The 21,245-nt window shown below is 45.4% G+C and overlaps 3 protein-coding genes and 1 long non-coding RNA gene across 7 annotated transcripts; 3 read left to right on the top strand and 1 right to left on the bottom strand.

The window, feature by feature from the left end:
* The first annotated feature begins 1,308 nt into the window (after positions 1–1,308).
* On the top strand, positions 1,309–7,143 carry LOC120709880 (serine carboxypeptidase-like 34). The gene is made up of 8 exons (XM_039995518.1): positions 1,309–1,687; positions 5,155–5,262; positions 5,385–5,480; positions 5,586–5,678; positions 5,810–6,204; positions 6,333–6,469; positions 6,572–6,770; positions 6,864–7,143. Exons 1-8 carry the CDS (start codon positions 1,411–1,413, stop codon positions 7,014–7,016), a joined length of 1,458 nt encoding a protein of 485 aa, XP_039851452.1. The 5' UTR covers positions 1,309–1,410; the 3' UTR covers positions 7,017–7,143.
* A 67-nt stretch (positions 7,144–7,210) lies between these two features.
* LOC120709889 (protein PEROXIN-4-like) lies at positions 7,211–10,189 on the bottom strand. 3 transcript variants are annotated; one of them, XM_039995527.1, is made up of 6 exons: positions 10,000–10,189; positions 9,212–9,251; positions 8,695–8,814; positions 8,474–8,602; positions 8,231–8,360; positions 7,211–7,610 (listed from the first exon to the last, which is right to left on the bottom strand). In XM_039995527.1, exons 2-6 carry the CDS (start codon positions 9,215–9,217, stop codon positions 7,522–7,524), a joined length of 474 nt encoding a protein of 157 aa, XP_039851461.1. In that variant the 5' UTR covers positions 9,218–9,251; positions 10,000–10,189; the 3' UTR covers positions 7,211–7,521. The 3 variants fall into 3 exon arrangements, with proteins under 3 accessions (XP_039851461.1, XP_039851457.1, XP_039851466.1); XM_039995523.1 differs by having other exon boundaries at positions 9,212–9,271; XM_039995532.1 differs by having other exon boundaries at positions 9,212–9,271; positions 10,058–10,181.
* A 503-nt stretch (positions 10,190–10,692) lies between these two features.
* Positions 10,693–15,250, top strand: LOC120709912 (proteasome subunit alpha type-2). Its single transcript, XM_039995539.1, has 11 exons — positions 10,693–10,913; positions 11,033–11,109; positions 12,315–12,379; positions 12,481–12,527; positions 12,699–12,774; positions 13,091–13,158; positions 13,653–13,722; positions 14,056–14,141; positions 14,363–14,425; positions 14,508–14,573; positions 14,904–15,250. Exons 1-11 carry the CDS (start codon positions 10,873–10,875, stop codon positions 14,950–14,952), a joined length of 708 nt encoding a protein of 235 aa, XP_039851473.1. The 5' UTR covers positions 10,693–10,872; the 3' UTR covers positions 14,953–15,250.
* A 1,879-nt stretch (positions 15,251–17,129) lies between these two features.
* LOC120709921 lies at positions 17,130–20,789 on the top strand. 2 transcript variants are annotated; one of them, XR_005689786.1, is made up of 4 exons: positions 17,130–17,942; positions 18,057–18,107; positions 18,836–18,986; positions 20,162–20,789. It is a non-coding gene; the product is annotated as an uncharacterized LOC120709921 (long non-coding RNA). The 2 variants fall into 2 exon arrangements; XR_005689785.1 differs by having other exon boundaries at positions 18,836–20,789.
* Positions 20,790–21,245: the final 456 nt, after the last annotated feature.

A 21,245-nucleotide genomic window follows, 5' to 3' on the forward strand; every position in this document is an offset into this window, starting at 1 on the left:
TTGAAAACATCTCGGCATTTGCATGAAAAGTACCTAATTAATAGTGTTAAACACTTCATAATGTTTTGCATGATTAAAAATATTTCAGATTTGTTTGAAAATATTTCAGATGGTTTCAAAACATTTTAGATATGATTGAAAAAACATTTCAAAATTATACTGGAACATTAGAACATTTGAAAAAGTTCTGAAATATTCGGGACATTGTTTAATTGGGAACATTTCATAATGTTCCGAAACTTGTTTGGGAACATCTCAGATTGTGCTGAAAAATAGTTTACACGAAAAGTTTCCAATAAATCATGTTCAACACTTTGGAAAGTTCTGGATGTTTGAAATATTTCAGATTTGTTCCGAACAAAAGCCTTTCAAATTGTTCTGAGAAATTTTTGGCACAATCATTTTAGAACATTTTAAACATTTCAAAATATTCCAATACATTCAAAAAAGTTTTGAGCTTTTAAAATAGTTCTGCGCGTATTTTAGAATATTTGAACCATCTAAAGTTGTTCCAAATTCCAGACTAATTAAAATATAATTGATGCCAGCAGAAAAATAAAAAGAGGAAGATGAGAGGCGTCATGCTTTAGTATGGGCCATAAATGCTTAATTGGCCTCCGACAAACCAAACAAAAGCGGGCCCACGTCAGAAAGCTCCCGCGACAGCACAGCCAGCCCACGCAATGAATAGAAATATGTGTAGGGCACCCGACCCAAGCCGTGTTTAGTTTCCCTTAAAATTCCAAAAAATTTCCAACGCTACAGTAATTTTGAACGTTTGACCACTAGTTAGAAGTCTTAAGTGTGAATAACTGACAAAACCCATTCCATAACCTCCAGGTGTAATTTCGAGACAAATCTTTTAAGCCTAATTAGTCCATGATTGGACAACGTTGTGCTACAGTAAATAATCTCTAATGATGAATTAACTAGGCTCGTTAGATTCGTCTCACGATTTAGAACTCATCCGTGTAAAAAGTTTTATAAATAAATTTTATTTAGTACTTCTAAATACTAAGATTCCGTTTCCAAAATTTTTGAAAAACGGAAAACACAGCCCCAATCACCAAGACACGGCGGAACCCCTTCTGCGACGCGTCAGCGCCTACCCGCGCGCGCGATAAATAGAAATCGCCCGGCCCCGCTCCCTGGCCGCGGGAGGCGGGAGCTTACTGGCACGCACGTTGAGTCGATGATGACGCGACCAGCCGCTGCTCAAGGGTCAAGGCCTGGACGCCTCGTCCCCTCCCGCTCCCGGTCCTCGGCGCCTTGTATATATAGAGCCCACCCGGGGCCGATGTGACGACGCACCACACCAGCAGGCAGCAGCGAGCGCCGAGCGGGGCCGGGAGGAGCGGCCGGCGGCGAGGCCAGCGGCTCGCACCGTACCGCGCGTTCCCGGTCTCGACGATGGCGCCCGCCGCCCGCCACTCCCTGCTGCTGCTGGCGCTCGCCCTCGCCCTCTCGCTCGCCGCCGTGTCCGCGGCGCAGCAGGTGGACGCCGTGGCCGCGGCGCAGCAGGCGGCGGACCGCGTGGCGGGGCTCCCGGGGCAGCCGCCCGTGGGGTTCGCGCAGTACGCCGGGTACGTGACCGTGAACGAGACCCACGGCCGCGCGCTCTTCTACTGGTTCTTCGAGGCCACCGCGGCGCCCGACAAGAAGCCGCTCGTGCTCTGGCTCAACGGCGGTACGTACACACACCGACACCCCCTCCCACCGCCTGCACCATTTACTCCGCTGCCGCCCGCTCGTACTGGATTCGCCATTGATTCCTGCTGCCTGCCGTTGCTGCGGCGGCGCTTCTACTCCAGGATGCTTTGTTTTTCTTGTGCTCGCCGCGGCCGTGGCTGCAGGTCCGCAACATGAATGCGGCTAGGAACTGAGAGATAGAGGTAGGAGGACGACGTACGGCGAGCTGTTCGTCGTCTCTGTAGAAGCAATACAATTAGTCGATCGACTTGCTCATTAGTTCTCTCTTCGTTGTTAACATTGATTAAGAGCGGTTAGGCTAAGAGTAGAGAGGGACGTCGAGATGCATACGCATGACGTGGTGTGTGGTTGCGAATTGTGGAGGCCTGCAACTACAATTACTAGGAGCTAGCAGCTAGCTAGGTGCTGATGCTGGTTTCAGTGTACTCAATTGCAGTCCTGGTTGCAGTACTGCGCACTTTGCCCAACCGGTTAGGCGACATTTAGGGGAAGTGATGAGTGATGACTAGTGAGGAGCTATCCCATCAAGTGATGACTAGTTTGACGATTGCTGTTGGAGATTGATGGTGTAACCGTCACTATTTACTACTCCATTTAATTAGTTGAATGAATACAGGCTTTCACTTTACCGGTGACGAAGGTTATGAACTTTGTTACCCTTGTACCGTAGCCAATCCCAGCATGGAAACACTGGAAAGCGATATTTTTTTCAAAAAAAAAATGCAGAGTTGAAGTTCTTCTTTTGAAATTCACGCAAAGCTCCGTCCCATGAGACTTTTGCACTCTAGACATTCCATCAAGTTGAAGCCTAACCTTATTACTAAGCCAATTGTTTATTAAAAAAGTGGAGATAAATAAAGGGTGATAAAATTTCCAGTCATGCCCATCTTCTAGCTTGATGGAGCTTCGCCAATGTTCCAATTGCTGACTGACTGAGCCGGAGCTGCTGGTCAGAACTCAGAAAACAGAAGAGCTGTATCACTGTAGTAATACTTACACATTGCCGGCGGGACCCACACAACGCCATAGCTGCAGCACAACACAGTACACGCTGCGCCCTTCCAGTTCCAGATCGACCAGAAGGATTGGCGCGCGCTAGCTGAGTGCAGCTGTAGCCCTGTAGCTCCGGCCTATACACGGCGATGCTGATTGCTGAAGCTCACCGCTCGTCAGCTTGCTGCCATCCACCACTGAGTGCTTTCGCTTGGTGGTGGCCATGGTCAGCTCACGGCAGTCAGCTTCGGAGCAAGCAGCCTTGTGGTCTAAGGCCTCGTTTGATTTTTTAAGTTTGCTGTCACATTGAATATTTGAATGTCAATTCGAATATTCAGATGACAATTTAATATAAAACTAATTGCATAAGTCACAATTAGAGTTCTAGACGAATCTATTAAGTATAATTAATACATGATTAGCGGATGATTACTGTAGCAACTAGTAATCAAATTATGGACTAATTAGACATAATAGATTCGTCTCGTGATTAAGTCACGACTTATAAAATTAATTTTATAATAAGTCTATATTTATTACTTCTAATTGACGTGTAAATATGCGATGTGGCAGCATTTATGACTTAAACTGGAAAAAAAAGCAAATGAGGCCTGATTCACGCAGCGCTTCCTCGTTTCGTTGGGATCTCCCCGGGCCGGCCAGGCGTTGCCAGCATCCCAAGCAAAGTGTCAGAGGGGTCTAACTATAGCAGCTAGCAGCATAATTTTTCAGTTTACTTGCGCCGGCTGATCTGTTTCTTCGGACCCATGGGTACTATTTAGTAGGAAACGTGCGAGTCTAGACTTGAGAGAGGAGGATGGTGATTCAGCTACGTTACTGGCAAACCGGAAACGATGGCCCTGCTAGATACTCTAGTACCATGCTGTCTAACAACTGCTAAGATACTCTAGGTTATTTTAGGCTCAAATCATACTCCTGGTTCCTAGGGTTGTTTAAGGTAACTACGTACTCAAGCTAGTTATTAACTCGATTCGTGTGGAACAAATTAAAGGAATATACGTACTACAATTTAGACCTTGGAACAAACCACATGATGCCGAGCATCAGTCAGACTGATCATTGTTTCAGTACGTGCGTCTTCGTGGAAGTGTCCAATCAGTCAGTTAGGACAGAAACAGAACCACACTGCGATTGCTACCAAAGTCCAATCAGTCCCTGCAGGTAGGCGGTTAGGACAGGTGATGTGGCAATAATTTTCCTTCCGGTTTTCTGGAGGCAGAAAACAAGCCGATTGGGTGGCCAAATCCGGGCACCCGCACTATACAAAATGCGCCCCCACGTAGCTGTTGGTTCAGCTAGCTGCCTAGCTAGCACACCCACGTAGATACATGTATATGCTTCTCGCCCACCGCAAGCCGCCAATGCAGGCCGTCCTCTGTGATCAGGCGCTGGTCGAACGACGGACAGGCAATATTCTTCCGCGATCGAACACGATCTCTCTCTCTCGCGCGCGCGCGCGCGGTCGATCGAGACGGACACTTCCCTTCCGGTCTTTCAGCTAGCTAGCGCACTAGGCCGGCCGGGCCGGTCGAGCTGGCCGATAGCTCCGTGCAAGCACAAGCTCAGCTCGGAACAAAGCGATTATTCCTGTTGCCAAGGGAAGGAAAACAAGCAGTGCTATGATACACACGCGGGAAGTTGCTCGTCCCTTTCTGTTTGTGCAGACGCAGCCGCGGGCGCTGCACGGGTAGAGTGCGTGCCCATCACCAGCCAGGCAGCAGCCACGATCGACCACTCCGGGGCTGGGCAGAACGCATGTGCGCACGCGAGCGGCAAGGGGGGAGCAGAGCAGGTTGGCGTGGCGCTTTCGTACGTGCGCGCGCGCCACCAGCAAGCTAGCGACCGAGAGCCGGAGCCGGCGCCGGGGACCAGCCGCTGCTGCAGTGCGCGGCGTGCCCGATCTGCGCCCACTGGACCGAAGCGGGAGGGGGAAAAGATCTCAGCCTCAACGGATGGTGGCGGCGGCGGCCACGGCATGCCATCGGCTTCAGTTCAGCGGTCGCCGGTCATCCAGTGATGGGCGGCATGGATGGGCCAAGGATCCTACCGGCTACCGGTCCGTAGCCCTGTATAGGTTTCCGTCCCGTTGAAACCGCACAAATGATTTCGTCCGATCCTTGCCCGGCCACGGCAGCCGGGCAGCGTCGCTACCGCACTGCTTGTCTGCTTTCAGCTCCATTCTCTAGCTAGCTGACAGGTCCACGGGCTATGATTGGGGGGTGGGCTCGGCTCATGTCCTCGTCGCGGCGGCGGCGGAGCTCCGTTCCCACTCCGGCAATCATGGGCCGGTCAGCAGCCAGCTTGGTGTGCTTCATTTTAATTTCTTCATCTCGCGATTCTTTCTGGAGGAAAAAAAAGGAGATAAGAATGCATGGCAGCTCGTGTGAAGAATTGCTGTACTGAACATTGCCAATGCTGCTGCTGATGCAGGGCCTGGGTGCTCGTCGATCGGGTACGGCGAGGCGGAGGAGCTGGGGCCTTTCTTGGTGCAGAAGGGCACGCCGGAGCTCAAATGGAACAACTACTCCTGGAACACAGGCATGCGCAAGCTGTTATTATGATCTAGCTAGGAGCAGCAATTTTAACTGTAGCAGCAGTAGTAGTATGTTGATGCTCATGTGTGTTCAGTTTGCTGAAAGCTGTAAACCAAATGCATGCAGAGGCCAACCTGATGTTCCTGGAGTCCCCGGTGGGCGTCGGCTTCTCCTACACCAACACGAGCTCCGACCTGCAGAAGCTTGGCGACAAGATCACCGGTAAATCCATGCATCGCGCCACACTTTTGTTTGTTGTTTTCCGGATGAGTCAGAGCCGTATCTGAGCTTGAGCTGCTGGTTATTGACTGTCACGTCCGGATGCAGCTGATGACGCTTACGTGTTCCTGCTCAACTGGTTCAAGAGGTTCCCGCAGTACAAGTCCCACGACTTCTACATCGCCGGCGAGAGCTACGCCGGTGAGTGTTCTGTACTACTGTTCAACGATGGAGATCTGGGCGCCATTTTCGCCGCTCAGTCAGAGCCCGCAACCGAGAAAAAGAGCTGAAAGATCGTGACACGAGTTGCTCCGTTTTTGGCGTGCCTGCAGGGCACTACGTGCCGCAGCTGTCGGAGAAGATCTTCGACGGCAACAGGGCGGGCCCCAAGGAGAGCTACATCAACTTCAAGGGCCTCATGGTCGGGAACGCGCTCATGGACGACGAGACGGACCAGACGGGCATGATCGACTACGCCTGGGACCACGCCGTCATCTCCGACCGGGTGTACGCCGACGTCAAGGCCCGCTGCAACTTCAGCATGGCCAACGTCACGGACGCCTGCAACGCCGCGCTCCAGGAGTACTTCGCCGTGTACCGCCTTATCGACATGTACAGCCTCTACACCCCCCTCTGCACCGACGGCTCTGGCTCCGGCTCGTCCGCCGCCGCCGCCGCGCGCAAGGTCGCCGTCCACGGCGCCGCCCCCGGGATCTTCTCCAGATACGTAAGACGCGCGCGCGCGCAGTGCCCCCAGGGTCACCATATCTGTCGAGTTCATGTTCATCGCGTGAGGTTGGACATTGTGAATCGTGATCGATCTCAAGAAGGTTGCGCATCGATGTCGTGTTGCAGCGCGGGTGGATCATGAAGCCGGCGGGCTACGACCCCTGCACGGCGGAGTACGCGGAGGTCTACTTCAACCGGCCCGACGTCCAGGCGGCGCTGCACGCGAACGTGACCAAGATCGGCTACAACTGGACGCACTGCAGGTGCTGCGTGGCTCACTGCCCGCAACTTGGCAGCAAGAAATGCTGCCTCATTTCTTCAGGTTTCAGAGCACTGACCGAAAAGGGCACCGATGTGATGCGCAGCGACGTGATCCCCACTTGGAACGACGCCGCCTTCTCCACCCTCCCCATCATCCGCAAGCTCATCGCCGGCGGCCTCAGGGTCTGGGTCTTCAGCGGCGACACCGACGGGAGGATCCCCGTGACGGCGACGAGGCTCACGCTCAACAAGCTCGGACTCAAGACCGTCCAGGAGTGGACGCCGTGGTACGACCACCTGCAGGTAGCCCAACCAACCGATGATGTGCTTGTTCAGAATTTCAGAGGCAGCTCGTTGCTGAGCACCGAACTGACGCCTCTCTTGACCCAAACTTAGGTTGGCGGATGGACGATCGTGTACGAGGGCCTGACGTTCGTGACGATCCGCGGCGCCGGGCACGAGGTGCCGATGCACGCGCCGCGCCAGGCGCTGACGCTCTTCAGCAATTTCCTGGCCGGCACCAAGATGCCCCCGACGGCGTACCCCTAGTGGCTGGTGCCCGGGAACGCCAGCCTGATCTAAAGTTTTTCCGTTTTCATTTCTCCCAAAGATGCAAGTGTAATTCGATTGGGAAAAAAATCAGGAATAAAAATCATAGTGCTGATCTCATTATTCACTACCGCAAATCTTGAATGCACCCTTGCGTGTTCCTGAAAATCGATACCACTTCACAAAAAGATTAGAGGTGCTCACAGCATAGGGAACAAGAGATCTTCAGTGGACGTACAGCACAGACTGATTGAAACAGTAACTGTAGTAGTGCAGTAGATTAGCGGTGGCAACTGCCAAATTCCAGGACCTAATATATCACACACTATGCGTTGGAAACACGGGGTTCTTCTCCCTTCTCACTCTTGACTCACACATCTGAGTGTCAAGGAAACAAGCACAAGTTAAAACACAGACAGCACGAGGGCGGACCTGACAATTTGTACTGATGCATGAATCCGCCCACGCTCATCGCTTGGGGCGTGTTTCCTTAGCACTTGTGCGGCTAATTTTTCTTTGGCATGGCCGCCAGCCTTGTATACATGCGGGCCATTGATTGATAGCCTCGGATATCTCCGGATCTTAAGAGATTGCCTATTGCCGTGCAAAAAGATAGCCAGAAAATAAAGAAAGACTCAGAGCAGCAGATAAGGTTGACTAGGGAGCACATAATTAATCAGAATGGGATCTTGCAAAGTGCAGGTGCTACATGTTTTGTTCCCCAGTGTTCAAATAGTAGATTCATCGGTTGTTATTCTTTCAGTTCGTCCATGTTTCATTTCACAATAAAGAACCTAGTTATATGATTGGCAATAAAATGCACATTTAGAGTATCCTACTTCATGCTAGCGAAAAGAGCCCACTGATAATATCATATTAAAAGAGAGTAAATATCTACATAAATTTAAACAAACTAGTGAGGTCAAAGGTGACATCATCCCTTTTAGGGGTAGGAAACCCCACACTGAACCATAAAGAGATGAGCATATAGATTGATTGAGGAATAAAGACCACTTATTTTGGTAGGACCATATCATAACAGTTTAGAGTAATTAGATCTAGAAGTTACAACAGTTATAGAGTTGCCATGCAAATGTTCCATAATCTAATTCAGAAGATTGTAAGTAGTAGAATGTTGTAGCTTTTAATGTTGCATAGTTTGATGTAGAGTGAGCATGGTACATACAAAGTCGAAAGTAGGAACAAAGAGCTACCTGAATCACAGTTAAGTGGGCTGTCTGGTTCAGGATGGGCCATCAGAGCAATTATTGCTCTGCAAACAGACTGAAGGGTCCATGCAGGGCTCCATGCATTCTTCAAAATGTCCAAGCAAATTTCACCAGTCTAAAATTAAAAAAAAAGAGAGAAAACAAACTTAGCTAAACAGAAATTTCCCCTTCATTTTTTTCTTAAAATATAGAAATGATAAAAAACATGGCATCACATTCTTATATAACCTTGAAATGCACATTTGGGTGGAAAATTTTGGTCAAAAATCGAACTTGTGGAGGCAGCAAAGGATACTGCTCTGGAATTGCAAACGCAAGTTGAAAAACACCACCTTCATAAGGTGTTTCAGAAGGGCCCTAGCCACATAAAGATAGACAATCAGAAGAGGCAATAGGCAATAATTTATTAAAAGATTGATCTTGCCTGTTTCTGCAATAAAAAAAATTACCTTGACAAGAGCAGTCCACTTGAATATGTTTGAATCATCACAAATTAATTGGATATCAGGGTCAGCTGACTTCTCTCGCTGTACCTCCTTATACTCCTTGAAAAGCCTAGCTCTAGATGTCTAGAGATAAATATATTTTTGAAAAAGTTCAAATTTCACATTAAGAATCGGTTTGCTGTTCATTAAAAACACTGTGAACCACAAAATATCCTGTCGACGTGCTGGAGTATTTGATGTACAATTTTGAATATTTCTGGTTGACTATAACACTATTAGTTAGCAGATACATTTGATTCCTCAGATACTATTCAACCAATACACAATAAACTAGAAGTAATGGAAAAAGGTTAGCAAATTGCTTCCTCTGAAATGCAAATTGCTAGCTATAAAATCTTCCATGGGGGCATACGTGATGCATCAAGTAGCATAAGGAAAGATAGTTATTCTATTTTTATGAGATGACTGACACATTGCAGGGCTATGCACTAATGCGCTAATGAAACAGTTGTGAACTCACCTGCATACTGTTTATCTACCGATATGTGATGACCACAGAGCTGATATAGTGAAGGTGTTACTGAGTGGAAGCAAAATAAGAAATAAGATGAAGTTAGAATGATTCAGTTAACCTTGATAGTGAAAATGAACAATATGGAGCTCTGCATGGAAAACTAAATACCAAACAAAGATTAAATATCCTGGAACCAGATTCATGGAGCTAGAAATAATCCACAAAGAAAATATGAATTATGCAACTCAACCACAAATTCTCATCAAACGGAAAATACTAGTACAAGACAAACATATAGGAGGTTTGTCGATCATACATATTTTTCTTCTTCTTCTGATATATAATCTAGCGAAGGTAACATCAGATAATCCCTCTAACTGTAATACAGAACACCCATATCTAAGATCCAATGCGTACATGACCCACTACTAAAACTACGGACATGCATGTACCGTTAAGCATCCACTACGGCTAATCAAGAACCTGAATCATTCGTCCCAACTTTTGTCTTCAACGTTAAATACCGGTACCACCGACCTGGGCATTTGCCTGCCGCGCTCATCAGACAGACAATCGCCCAGTGGGCAGCGCCGGAATCAGGACGCGAGCCCGAGCGCCACAAATTGAGAACCCGGAATCAATCAGGAAAGTCAACTAGCAATAATCCCCAAACTCAACGACATGAGCAACTGCTTCCCAAGACGCCCCTAAATCCTCTCACAACCTCAAGTCCTCAACCCTACTCATATAAAAAGAAAAGATGGGGGCTGTTCGGGGAAAAAATAGAGGCGTACCAAATCGATGGTCCGGGCTTATGGCCCCGGGAGGTAAATTCCGGCGGTGGGAAATCACCTGTCGAACGAGGTTGCTGCGGCGAGCTGGGACTTGGGAGGAGCACTGCAGCGACGGTGGCGGCCTGGCGGGTTGTCGCGGCGGGTGACCGTCCTTGGGGGAAGAAGGAAGGAGAAGGTGCCCGTGGGTGCGCGGTGGGCCCGGATCGGCCCAGGTTTAAACTTCCTTTTTTTGCCGCAACTAACCGGCCCAACACATAAGGCCCAAATCCAAATTGGACTCCAGCCCAAAGCCTTCTTCTTGCGAAACACTCCACTCTCTCTCCTCCTGCGATTCGACCTCCAGGCTCCAAATAGACCTGGCAAACGTCGGGTCGGGTCGGGTTCGGGTCGGATCAAGATCGGGTCACGGGTCGCATAGGACGGCCCGCGTCCGATCTGTACCTATCACCGGGTCGGGTCGGGTTGGCCCGTGCACCCTGCGCGTCGGGTCGGGTTTTTTTTCGGATTGGGTCGGGTTTTTTTGGCCTTTGGGTCGGTTTTTCGGGTTGGGTCGGGTTTTGGGTCAAAAATCACGGCCCGTGCCCGGCCCGTTGATTGTTGCGGGTCAAAAAATACGGCCCGCGCCCACCCGCCACGTAGCTCGGGTCGGATCGGGTTTTTTTCGGACGGGTTGGGTCGGGTTGGTCGGGTCGGGTGACCCATGCCCAGGTCTACTCCCAAAGTCCCACCCCGACCCCGTTTCGCCGTTCTCTTCCTTCTCTTTTTCCTCAGCCGCCTCGCCCTCGCTCCCCCTGTGTGCAGCAAAACCTTGCCGCGAATCGCCGACGCGAAGCCCCAACCCAGAGGAGCCGACGAGCTGGGCGCTAGGCGGCCATGGGTGACAGCCAGTACTCCTTCTCCCTCACCACCTTCAGGTTCGTGCCCCTCCTCGCTGCATCTCTCGCTTGATGCCCCGTCTTTCGAGATCTGGGAGATTTAAGGCACTTCAGTTTTACTGATTTGATGTGGGTTTTCTCGGTTGATTTCGCTGCAGCCCTTCAGGAAAGTTGGTGCAGATCGAGCACGCGCTCACGGCGGTCGGATCCGGCCAGACCTCGCTCGGGATCAAAGGTTCGATCCGCATCAATCCCCTCGCCGCCCTTGTTCTCTACCTTTTTTTTTAATTTCACGTTACGAGGATTGATAGTGTAGGGGAGAATTTCCTGATCAATTTCGCCTGATTGAAACGGCAGCGTGAGGTTTTATCGAACCTTACTGCATTGCGAAGGGTTTAGACTTACGGCAGCGTGAGGTTTTATCGCCTGATCAATTTGGCTAAATAGTACGATTTAGGGTTACCTCCGTGTGTTTGAGATCCTTGTTGATTCCTGTGCGTAGATTAGGGCTTCCATCCTTTCTCGCAGAGATACTTAAGATCTAATAGCAACTGTGTATATAGTTGTGTGTGTGTTTAAAAAAAAAAAATCCCCTGGATACCCGTACATTAGCAGCTGCCCTCCATTTGTACGGATGCCTGCTTGGGGCATTACTTTGTTCATAAGTTCCGAGACGAGAGGTGCACCAAAAAAAAATCACTGACTAATTGTTTCTGCTGGTCGGAGATTTTTGCACCAGTATAGGATATTGATATTATTTTCTTGATTTTTTGTAACTTTCTTGATGACAATGAGGACTATTGGAGCTAATACATTTGACGAAGTTGCCCTCATTTTCTCCTTGTTGATGGGATTGTCAAAGCACACACACACATTTAAATATTCTTCTATATTCTGAATGCCTATCAGTGCTGTAGAAGTTGGTGTTATTTGTAATGTAGACCATTTTTGTTTGGATGTGTTTCAAACTATTTAATTATATTCCTTAATCCTTAGAGTGTGGCCATTGCAAGTTAGAAACTTAGAATTCTAACTAACTTCTGGGTTCTAGATGTTGAATTGGAGCTTGTTTCATTGGAAACTGCAAACTTGTTTGTCCAATTCATGTCGAGACACTGATGGTATACTTTCACAGAAATCAGCTAATGCTACCACTCAACCAAAGATGGGATGTGGAAGTTAATAAAAATATTTTGATTTTTCCTCTTGACTATCGTTTGGTATTTACACTCCCTAATTAACCTAGTATTTGGCATTCGTTGTGAAGTCACCACAATACATTGAATTCCTCCAATGTAATTAATTGCACATTACTAGGTACTAGGTATGAATAATACCATTCCGTTCTACTTAATATACGTGGATGCTGGTTAGACAGTACGACCATTTCACACTCCCTTTTCCCTCTTTGATAATTCTGAAATATGTCAATTTTTGCAGCTGCCAATGGTGTAGTCATCGCCACTGAGAAGAAACTGCCTTCTATCCTAGTGGATGAAACATCTGTAAGTGTAGCTAATTCCTTTCTTTATTTTCTCTTCTGCTGCAATCTGTCGTTTCATTGTTCTCAGAAGTGCTTAACAAATACTTTTACGAAAAATTCCAGGTGCAAAAGATTCAGTCACTGACACCAAATATTGGAGTTGTTTACAGGTACTACACTTTCTTGGTTGATGTCGTATTCGTTTTATTTTCATATTTTGGAATTGGAATGCACTGTGATCATTTTGAAGTTTATTATGGTCGTTGAAGTTATAGAACTTTGCTGCATCTTTTCAATTGCCAAGTCCATCTCTCATACACTTCACCTTGCATTATTTTCAGTGGTATGGGTCCAGATTTCCGTGTTCTGGTGAGAAAAAGCCGAAAGCAGGCGCAACAGTATTATCGGTTGTACAAGGTATACTTTTGGCAAATTGTTTAGTTTAGTTCCCTGTAATTATTTCTATATCAGAGTTTCTTTGGATCTTGGAAAGGGAAGACATAACTCAATTATATCTAGGGAGGGACTGATTTTGGGTACCTACATACTAAAATTTTTGCATTAGGTACTAAATTCATGTTATAGTTTTCGCACCGTTGTTGCTTTTTAACGATAGTAAATATCTCATCTGATAAAGACATAATTTCTAATAAATGTGTAACTTGAAAAATGTGTACCCTTCTGCTTACCAGCCAAGTAATTTTTTTTAATTCTTTCATGTTGACAAATGCAGGAACATATACCTGTTACTCAGCTTGTACGTGAGACTGCTGCTGTTATGCAGGAGTTCACGCAATCAGGGTATGTTACTAGACTTGGTAACTGACGGTTCCTATGAGATGGCATGTGCTATCGAATTTAGTCTTAAAAGTTTGAGATGCAGTTATAGAACCTCTGTGTGCCTACTTAATATAAGTTGCATTTTGAATTTTAATATCCAAACTACTAACACATGATATGGGTGTAGCATTATAACATTGATGATTGTATTGTTTTAGCTGCTTGTTACTTTTAAGATTTATTAAGCAATTGCATTTAATATTCTTCAGTAACCAATTAAGCAGCCGGCATCATGCATAAATATGGAATCGTTGACATTTAGTAGCCATCTTAACACCTTCTAAATGGCTTGACCAAAAGTTTAAGGTTACTGAGATTCACTATCAGTTAGAACACACTATAGCCTCTATTGTTTGGTGTTTATGGTGATTTTAAATGGAAGCCTGAAGAACTCTCTTACTCCAAAAGATAGGTGTATATTAGTGTATTTTTCTTATGAACCTTGTTTGTTTCAGTGGTGTTAGACCATTTGGAGTATCCCTGTTGATCGCTGGGTATGATGACAATGGCCCGCAGCTGTATCAGGTATGCTAAGATAGAAACCTGTTATTTCTATTACTATATTTTATCTTCATTTAACATGATGATACATAATTATATATCTCAATGACAATAATACAAATGTACTATATACTGTTTCCATCTATCAAGTCATAACTTATAAGAGATAACCAGTATATTACTTATAAAGTAAAAAAATTGGGCTAATATTTCTCCATATGGTATTAGGCCTTACTTTACAAGATAACCAGTATTACTTATAAAGTAAAAAATTTAGGCTAATGTTTCTCCATATGGTATTAGGCTTACTTTATAAAACACAGCAGGTTGCTTGACATTTGTTGGCTATTTCTTCAGGTTGACCCCTCAGGATCATACTTCTCCTGGAAAGCATCAGCTATGGGGAAAAATGTTTCCAATGCAAAGACATTTCTTGAAAAGAGGTACACATAGTTTGAATGTAGTGTATCACTAATGTTGAGCATTTGTACTAGACACTGTTATGGCTCAGAACTGCTGATAATTTCCTTCCTTCCATTTTTGAGTAAATTTCAGATTTTTATATACCTACATTGATTAATAAAAGCAGCAAATATGTCACAACATTTCATCGTTTCGCCCCAGTTGTAGATGTGTAACCTTTATTTTTATATTTTCATTGTAGATACACAGAAGATATGGAGCTTGATGATGCCATCCACACTGCTATTTTGACTCTGAAAGAAGGGTATGGCATCCCACTTGTAATAGCTTACTTATGAAACATCCATAGGTACTAACTGGTTCTGAATCTGGATCTGAACTTGCAGATATGAGGGGCAAATTTCTGCCAACAATATTGAAATTGGAATTATTCGCGCTGACCGTGAATTCAAGTATGTTGTACATGCTCTTTTACAGCCACTCTTATGTGATTCATCATTCCTGTCCGTCGAATGATTATATATGGCATCCTTCCCTAACTTGTGAAGATTATGATCTTTATTGTTCAATTCCCTGTGTTAACGTGGAACACCTTAAAATTTTAAAGCCACTAGCTAGAATTTACTATTCACTTGGTCTTCAGTTAAAGTGTATAACTATAGATCTTTGTGATCTGTTGTGAAATTTGGGTATGCTTGTGTTTACTACTTTTACTGTTGCAGCACTAAAGCTAGATTCCGAATGGTTTACTGAGAACTAATACTTTCCCACACCAAATGCAGAGTTCTAAGCCCATCAGAGATCAGGGATTTCTTGGAAGAGGTGGAGTAAGCTTGGTCATGATTTACTGTGTCAAACAATGAAGGCATCACTCATGAGCAGCCCGCCTGAAGCTTTTCTTTTGGTTTATTTGCCACTTCTGTAAACTGATTTGCTCTGGTGAATGTGATGCTTACGTTTGAACCCCGTGGATGCATATTGTAGACAAGATAACCAGGTGGATGTTCATGTTGTACTTGGCCGATTCCTGCGGGATTATTTATGTGTTGCACGCTTCTTGTCTACTCTATCGACGCAGAGGGTACTATTTCTGTTGGTATTTGTATTTGGGAATCGTTTCAGGAACTCATCTTATCATTGCAGATTTGCTGGTGTGGATTTCGGTTGCATTTGCATTCATGCTATAAATCCATGGACCATGTCTACAGTTGCACCGTGGGCTTGTAAGTCATAATCTGATGCCACCACCGCTGTGCATGAGGCCATGAGAGGTGATATGGCTTCTTGAGTATGTCTCAAATTTAGTACACCGTACCTAAAAACTTGACATTTTAATACGAACACAGAACATGTAAGGTGAGATACTTTTTATATTTATACCAAGATGGATCATACATTTCTCCTGCTCGCACGATCATGGTTATTAAGGCGTCGCCTAGGCGTTGAGGCGCTAAAAAAAAAAACCTGGGCGTCGGGGGACGCCATGACCAAAAATCAGCAAAATGCGAGAGGAGGGTAGGCAGAAGAGAAGGGAAGAACTGGAGGAGGACTGGGAAGGCCAAGAACTTGTCTCTGCTCCATCCCCATCGGCTCCAGACGCAATAGCCACCGCAAACTTCTGCAGACTCGAACATCTAGGAAGGGCAGAAGTCGGCAACCCTCGATCTGCAATCTGTAGGCGACTGGAGGGGATCTGGAAGGGGTGGCATCAGCAGTGAGGATGGGGAGGGGAAGGGAGGAATGGTTGTGTGCGGCAGCAGCACAAATGGAGAACGGGAGAGGGGAGGGATGCAGAGAAGAGTAAGTGGCGGCGGAGACCTAGAATGCTTGTCGATGGGGGAGGGCTGAGGAACAGGTAGGTCACACAATATGTCAGGAAGGGATATATGGGCTGGCTAGTGGGCTGTGCCTTTCTTACTGTCTTGTTCTTCTTCTTTTCTTCTTTTCTTTTTCTTTTTTTTTCTTCCTCTGTGCTGCTGCTTTGAAGTTTCTTACAATCATATGGTGTCGCCTTGCTCGCCTTATGATCGCCTAGGCGTCGCCTAGGCGATTGGAAGGGGGTGGCTCGCCACATCTCGCCTTAGCGCCTTAATAACCATGCGCACGATTAAGACCCTGTTTGGACACTGCTCGCACGATGGTTCGTATCTGATAAGTTTCTTCCCGTGCCTTTCTCCCTATCCCCGACCTACTCTCCGTGCGCCGCGCGCCGCCCCAGACGCTGCCTCCCGTCCTCTCCCTGCGCCGTTCCTGCCCTCTTTTGTCTCCGTCGCTGCTCCACAAATGACATCGCCTCTCCCCTCTCTAGAGATGGCAGCGGATCGGGTTCGGTGCGGGTATCCGCGGGTTTCGGTTTTTTGGGTTTCGGGTTTGGGGTTGGTTTTTCGCCCACGGTTTTCAAGTTCGGGTTTGGGTTTGGGTTTGGTTTCGGGTTCGGTTTCGGGTTTTGGTTTCCACCCGTGGATATCCAATGGATATTCGAAATAAATCATTTAGAATTAAAACTCATGTTTTATAATATGTTAATGATAACTTGTTTACTTAGACTATTAAATTTATTGAAAGTTGACTCATGAAAATATTTATTATTTATTGCCTCTTATTTATACATGTAAATATGTGTATATTTATCCGCAGGTTTCGGGTATCCATTCGGGTTTCGGGTATCCGCGGGTTTGGTTTTGGTGATGGATTTCCACCCGAATCGGTTTCGGGTTCGGGTTTTGATTTCGGGTTTCGGTTTTGGGTGCACGGAGATTCCACCCGATCCGAACCCGACCCGTTGTAGCCACCACCGCCACTGCTCTGCAGGTGCTGTCGCCCCAGCCCTCCCCCACAGGGGTGGATCCAGATCCGGGGTGGATCCAGATCCAGCTGTGGGTCTAGAGAGTCTCTAGCCTCTCCTACCACTGCCACATAAAACTCCTTCTAAAGTCCCACCCCTCTATAATTCTTTTTGCCATAAATGCACCGCAATAAAAGACTGAAATATGTAAATCCATATCGCTCGAAGATTTGGAGGCCTCCGGAGGCCTCAGCCGCTTAACGTCGTTTTCGTCGATGTCTGTGCGCCGCGTGGTGTTGCTAGATCGCGTGTGGACTATGCGGTGCTCAGTCGTCGAATCGCGCTGGCAGGCTCCGACCGCTCGATTGAACTGCATCATCACAAGTTCTGAAACGCGTGTACAGGTGCGTTGTTCTTGCCTCGCGAACAAATCGACACACCGCGGCTCGTGGCATCCTCCAACCCCTCGCCTTCTCCATGCCTCCCCTTGCGAGTCACAACCATCCTTGACACGCGATCAAATCCAGTGCTAAACAAGCCTCGCCTCCTCCGCTCGCCTTCCGCGCCATTGGTAGCTTCCTCCAACCTGCCGACGCTAGCGTCCTGCTCCGCCGTGTGCCTTGAAGACACTCCCATGGCCACCGGCGTCCTCCTCCGACCACATGCCAATCCTGTCCCCAACCCTGACGAAACGGCCAGTGGCGGCGATGCGGCCAACCCGCCTGCTACCTTTCTCTCCTCAGCCCCTCATTTTGGAATGGAAGACGACGGCTGCGATGGCCTCGATTTCAGTCTTCCCCGCCCGCCGTGGAGGGCTCCGCCTCCGGATCTGGCACCACCACGTCCTCCATCTCTTATCTGAGTTGCCTAAAACCGGCTGCCACGATCCGGAACGCGAGGGCTCTGATGGAAGGAACGACGTCGTTCCAAACTAGAGCCTCAAAACAGATGAGTCTTAATTTCAACAACGGGTCGCACAGGGATGCTTGATTTAGCGCCTGAAGGCTGCGAGCCCCCGCACAATCAATGTGCTTTGGTATGTTCTTGATTATCAAAAATTAAAATTCCCTTCCTTTTCATATATGTCGAATTAAGCTTCTTCTAAATTTGATATTTGTCAACTATCGTTCTTGTCTTCGACTATGAACAGGAACAAATGTCGTGGCTCTGTGTCTGCCTTATCAATGCTATGTTTATTCAGGTTAGTCTCCGACCTAACAATCCAAACATGCTCATATATCTAGATGTCCTATTTTGCTATCATGATTTGAGCAGGTTCATTCTTTATTCTTTTTGTTTCTCACCCGTTTTGGTTACTAAAAAATTAGAATTGAAGCTTTATGTTCATAAGACATTTTTCTATGATTTTTTTGTCTGTAGAAGACTAAAATAATATAATATGTTCCATGAGTGTTTGAGATAATAGTGCTTTTCTGCCTCTCTGGGCAATGATAATTCTTCTTGGTCTTGAGTTAATGCAAGCCTGATACATGCTTCTGGTTGACTTCTACGGCAATCATATTCTACTTTGTCTGTTGCCATAATCTGCTTTACATCCCCTGCCACACCAAACTGGTTACAGCAAAAATATGGTATACTACTTCATTTGCCAATTAAATCAATGTTATCCATCCGTCCCCAACCCAGATATAGTTTACCCTTTTGCCTAGGTTGATGCCTGCCTCTCTCATATTGCAAAAGCTGGAAAATATCTCAAACTGATGAACCTTTCTGTTCCTCCATTTTCCTTTTTGTTTCAATTTATTTCTTAATTATATTATTAACATATATTTTCTTAGTCCCTATTCATTTGTTACTGCAAATATCTCTATTTATATATGTACATGTACTCAGAAGAGGATACTTAGGCGTGTTCCATCTGTTCAGGCACTAAGTTGATTCACACAACCTTTTGCTTTGTTTTCACAGGTATGCTGATTGAGGCTTCCACCAAATTATGCCGAGTACCAGGGGAAATATGCTATTATCTATGTGTATCGCTACAGTTTCATTCATCTCCTACGTTGCCTTAAAGGATTATACAGAACTTTCACATGTTCTTTGCAGATCAAGATAAGAGGTACGAAGATATCATTCCATTCCTACTTTATCATATGATATACATTGCATAGTCTCCTTAGAATTTCTTTGTAAAACATTGTGTCTGCCTACCTCTCTTTCAGATTGCATACAAGAATTTTGTCGACAACTAAAGTTTTGGAAATAATCCGTTCAGACATGACAGCAATCAACTTAAGTATATTATTTTAGTTTGCACAAAATTTCCAAGCCATATGGGTCATTTGAGTTTGTCCAGATACAAGGGATTAAAATGAATTGTCATTTTAATTCAAGTTATTGTATGAACATAGCCCCTAATATGGTTTTAGAAGAAGCAAACAATGATTAACATTGCAGGACACCAAGGTCCAGTTCAATAGCATCTTTAAGGATGGAATGGGCAGCCTGGAATCACACTCACTTTTTGTCACTTTTCATTCTAATAGATTCAGATGTTTTTTAGCAAAAAAAAACCCTGAAATTTGCCTCGCATTGTCTAAGAATGTTGACATGTATCTAGCAATGATATGGTTACCAGAAACAAGCACAAACATATTTCGACCATGGTTAGTGGTTGTCGTTGTGCTATTCTTTTTTCATTATAGGAAAACATTTTCTGCACATCTTAATGCAATTTGGTTCATACTGGCTTGAGATAAAGAGGTGATCTTCTCAATTAGTCCTTACATTAGGTGGCACTACTCTCTTTAATGAGTCTGGATGTAGCATCAACCAAGAAGTTTTTAAATAAAAAACTGCAGTTGCAATCGACAAGTTGATAAAATTCACATCCCTAGATCTATAGACTCTAAAGTTTGCAGGTTTTAGTATTTATCTATATTCCAGCTACAACTGAGATGTGAACAACCATTGTGTGTCGTGTATGGCTCACCTAGATTGTTCTTGCAAATCTTTATGTAATTCCATTGATTACACGTCTATTCTGATATCATTAGTGTTTTTGTTGTAGCCTGGTGCGTACCTTATCTACCCATCTATTTGTGTTGTGGCTTAAGATTTTCAAACTCCATTATACTCTTATTCTGCACACTTTTGGTTATATACGAATTTAACTTCTGCTACCTTTCTGTAGCAAGCACAGATAGTAGTTGGTGTATTTCTTTTCATAATGGTATGTATAATATTTTTTTCTCATCTCAGTCTGATCCTTCTTTTTCTTTACTTATTTTCCAGGCGTTGGTTGTTCCGATTGCTCTGCTAAGGAAATTGATTTTACCTGAAACCTGAAAAGCATGCATGCATGCCTGCTAACCAGCGGTACCATCATTAAGAACACCTATTGTTCATTGCATTATCGTATTCTGGGGACTGCTTATCACATCTCCAATAATGATTTCTCATCTTTTGTACTGTTATTCATCATTTAGTGATAAAAATTAGACCAACTGGGAGTCTGGGATGCTCATTCTCAAGTGGAGACCGTACCAATTGCACAATACCCCTCTTCACACAGCAATGTCTTTTAAAGATTGGTACCAGGAAAGTGCTATGATTTTAGCTGATTGTTATAATGTGTCCTGACAACTGATTTTGTTTCTTGGGGTTTTCTCCTTTCCTGCTTCAGACTTTTTAGCATGATTCGGCAATCCATGTCCCTTGCATAAAATTAGGTGCCTTTACAAACTCTCACCAGTCACATTTTTACATTAGAACACTCATTTCTTATGTATAATTCTATTTTTATGTTTTCTATTTATGGATATCCTGTAATTTGTTGGACTAAAAGGTATAGTGGACATAAATTATGTACCCTTTATATTACTGAATGATTTGACAAGTGGGATACTTTTTTCCTCCCTTAGTGTCTTTTTTTCCTTTGCTTTAACCAACAATATTAATTTCAATGTACTTTATTGCAACATAATTCTCATTCATTTATTCTTTTCCACCTTTACTGTTTCAGGATTTAGATTTCTTTAGGTTCAAGCTCTTCAAAACTGACTGCCCTCCTATAATAACATAGCGTAGAGGACAAACTGATATCTGTATATGACACTAGTGACTTCTATGACTCTGAAACATGGCTCAAAAGAATAAATAAAAGAAAAACATAACATAATTATATGATCACAGTATATAGGCGTGACGTGACAATCATTAAGGTGCACAGCAGGAGCAAGCGCGGCGTTAGCGCGCCAATATTCCTAGTTATTTAGAGGTGATGAAAGAAAACCACTCTCCGAGATCCGCCACTGGCCACTGCTCCCACCGCCGCCTCAAGATCAATCCCTCCGGATCCGCGCCGTCCTGCCCTCCC

The sequence above is a fragment of the Panicum virgatum genome, chromosome 1K (genome assembly GCF_016808335.1).
Source record: "Panicum virgatum strain AP13 chromosome 1K, P.virgatum_v5, whole genome shotgun sequence".
NCBI lineage: Eukaryota > Viridiplantae > Streptophyta > Magnoliopsida > Poales > Poaceae > Panicum > Panicum virgatum.

Excerpts from the sequence above, each read along its gene's own strand:
- LOC120709889 (XM_039995527.1), bottom strand. Across the intron at positions 8,361-8,473 it reads ACCCAAATGTGCATTTCAAG|ACTGGTGAAATTTGCTTGGA; the intron begins GTTATATAAGAA and ends TTTTAATTTTAG. Across the intron at positions 7,611-8,230 it reads CCCACTTAACTGTGATTCAG|GCAATCTCTTAAGATCCGGA; the intron begins GTAGCTCTTTGT and ends GCACGGCAATAG.
- LOC120709912 (XM_039995539.1), top strand. The coding sequence starts at position 10,873 with ATGGGTGACAGCCAGTACTCCTTCTCCCTCACCACCTTCAG. Across the intron at positions 12,380-12,480 it reads TCCTAGTGGATGAAACATCT|GTGCAAAAGATTCAGTCACT; the intron begins GTAAGTGTAGCT and ends GAAAAATTCCAG. Across the intron at positions 14,574-14,903 it reads CGCGCTGACCGTGAATTCAA|AGTTCTAAGCCCATCAGAGA; the intron begins GTATGTTGTACA and ends CACCAAATGCAG.
- LOC120709880 (XM_039995518.1), top strand. The coding sequence starts at position 1,411 with ATGGCGCCCGCCGCCCGCCACTCCCTGCTGCTGCTGGCGCTCGCCCTC. Across the intron at positions 5,679-5,809 it reads CGCCGGCGAGAGCTACGCCG|GGCACTACGTGCCGCAGCTG; the intron begins GTGAGTGTTCTG and ends GCGTGCCTGCAG. Across the intron at positions 6,771-6,863 it reads CGTGGTACGACCACCTGCAG|GTTGGCGGATGGACGATCGT; the intron begins GTAGCCCAACCA and ends ACCCAAACTTAG.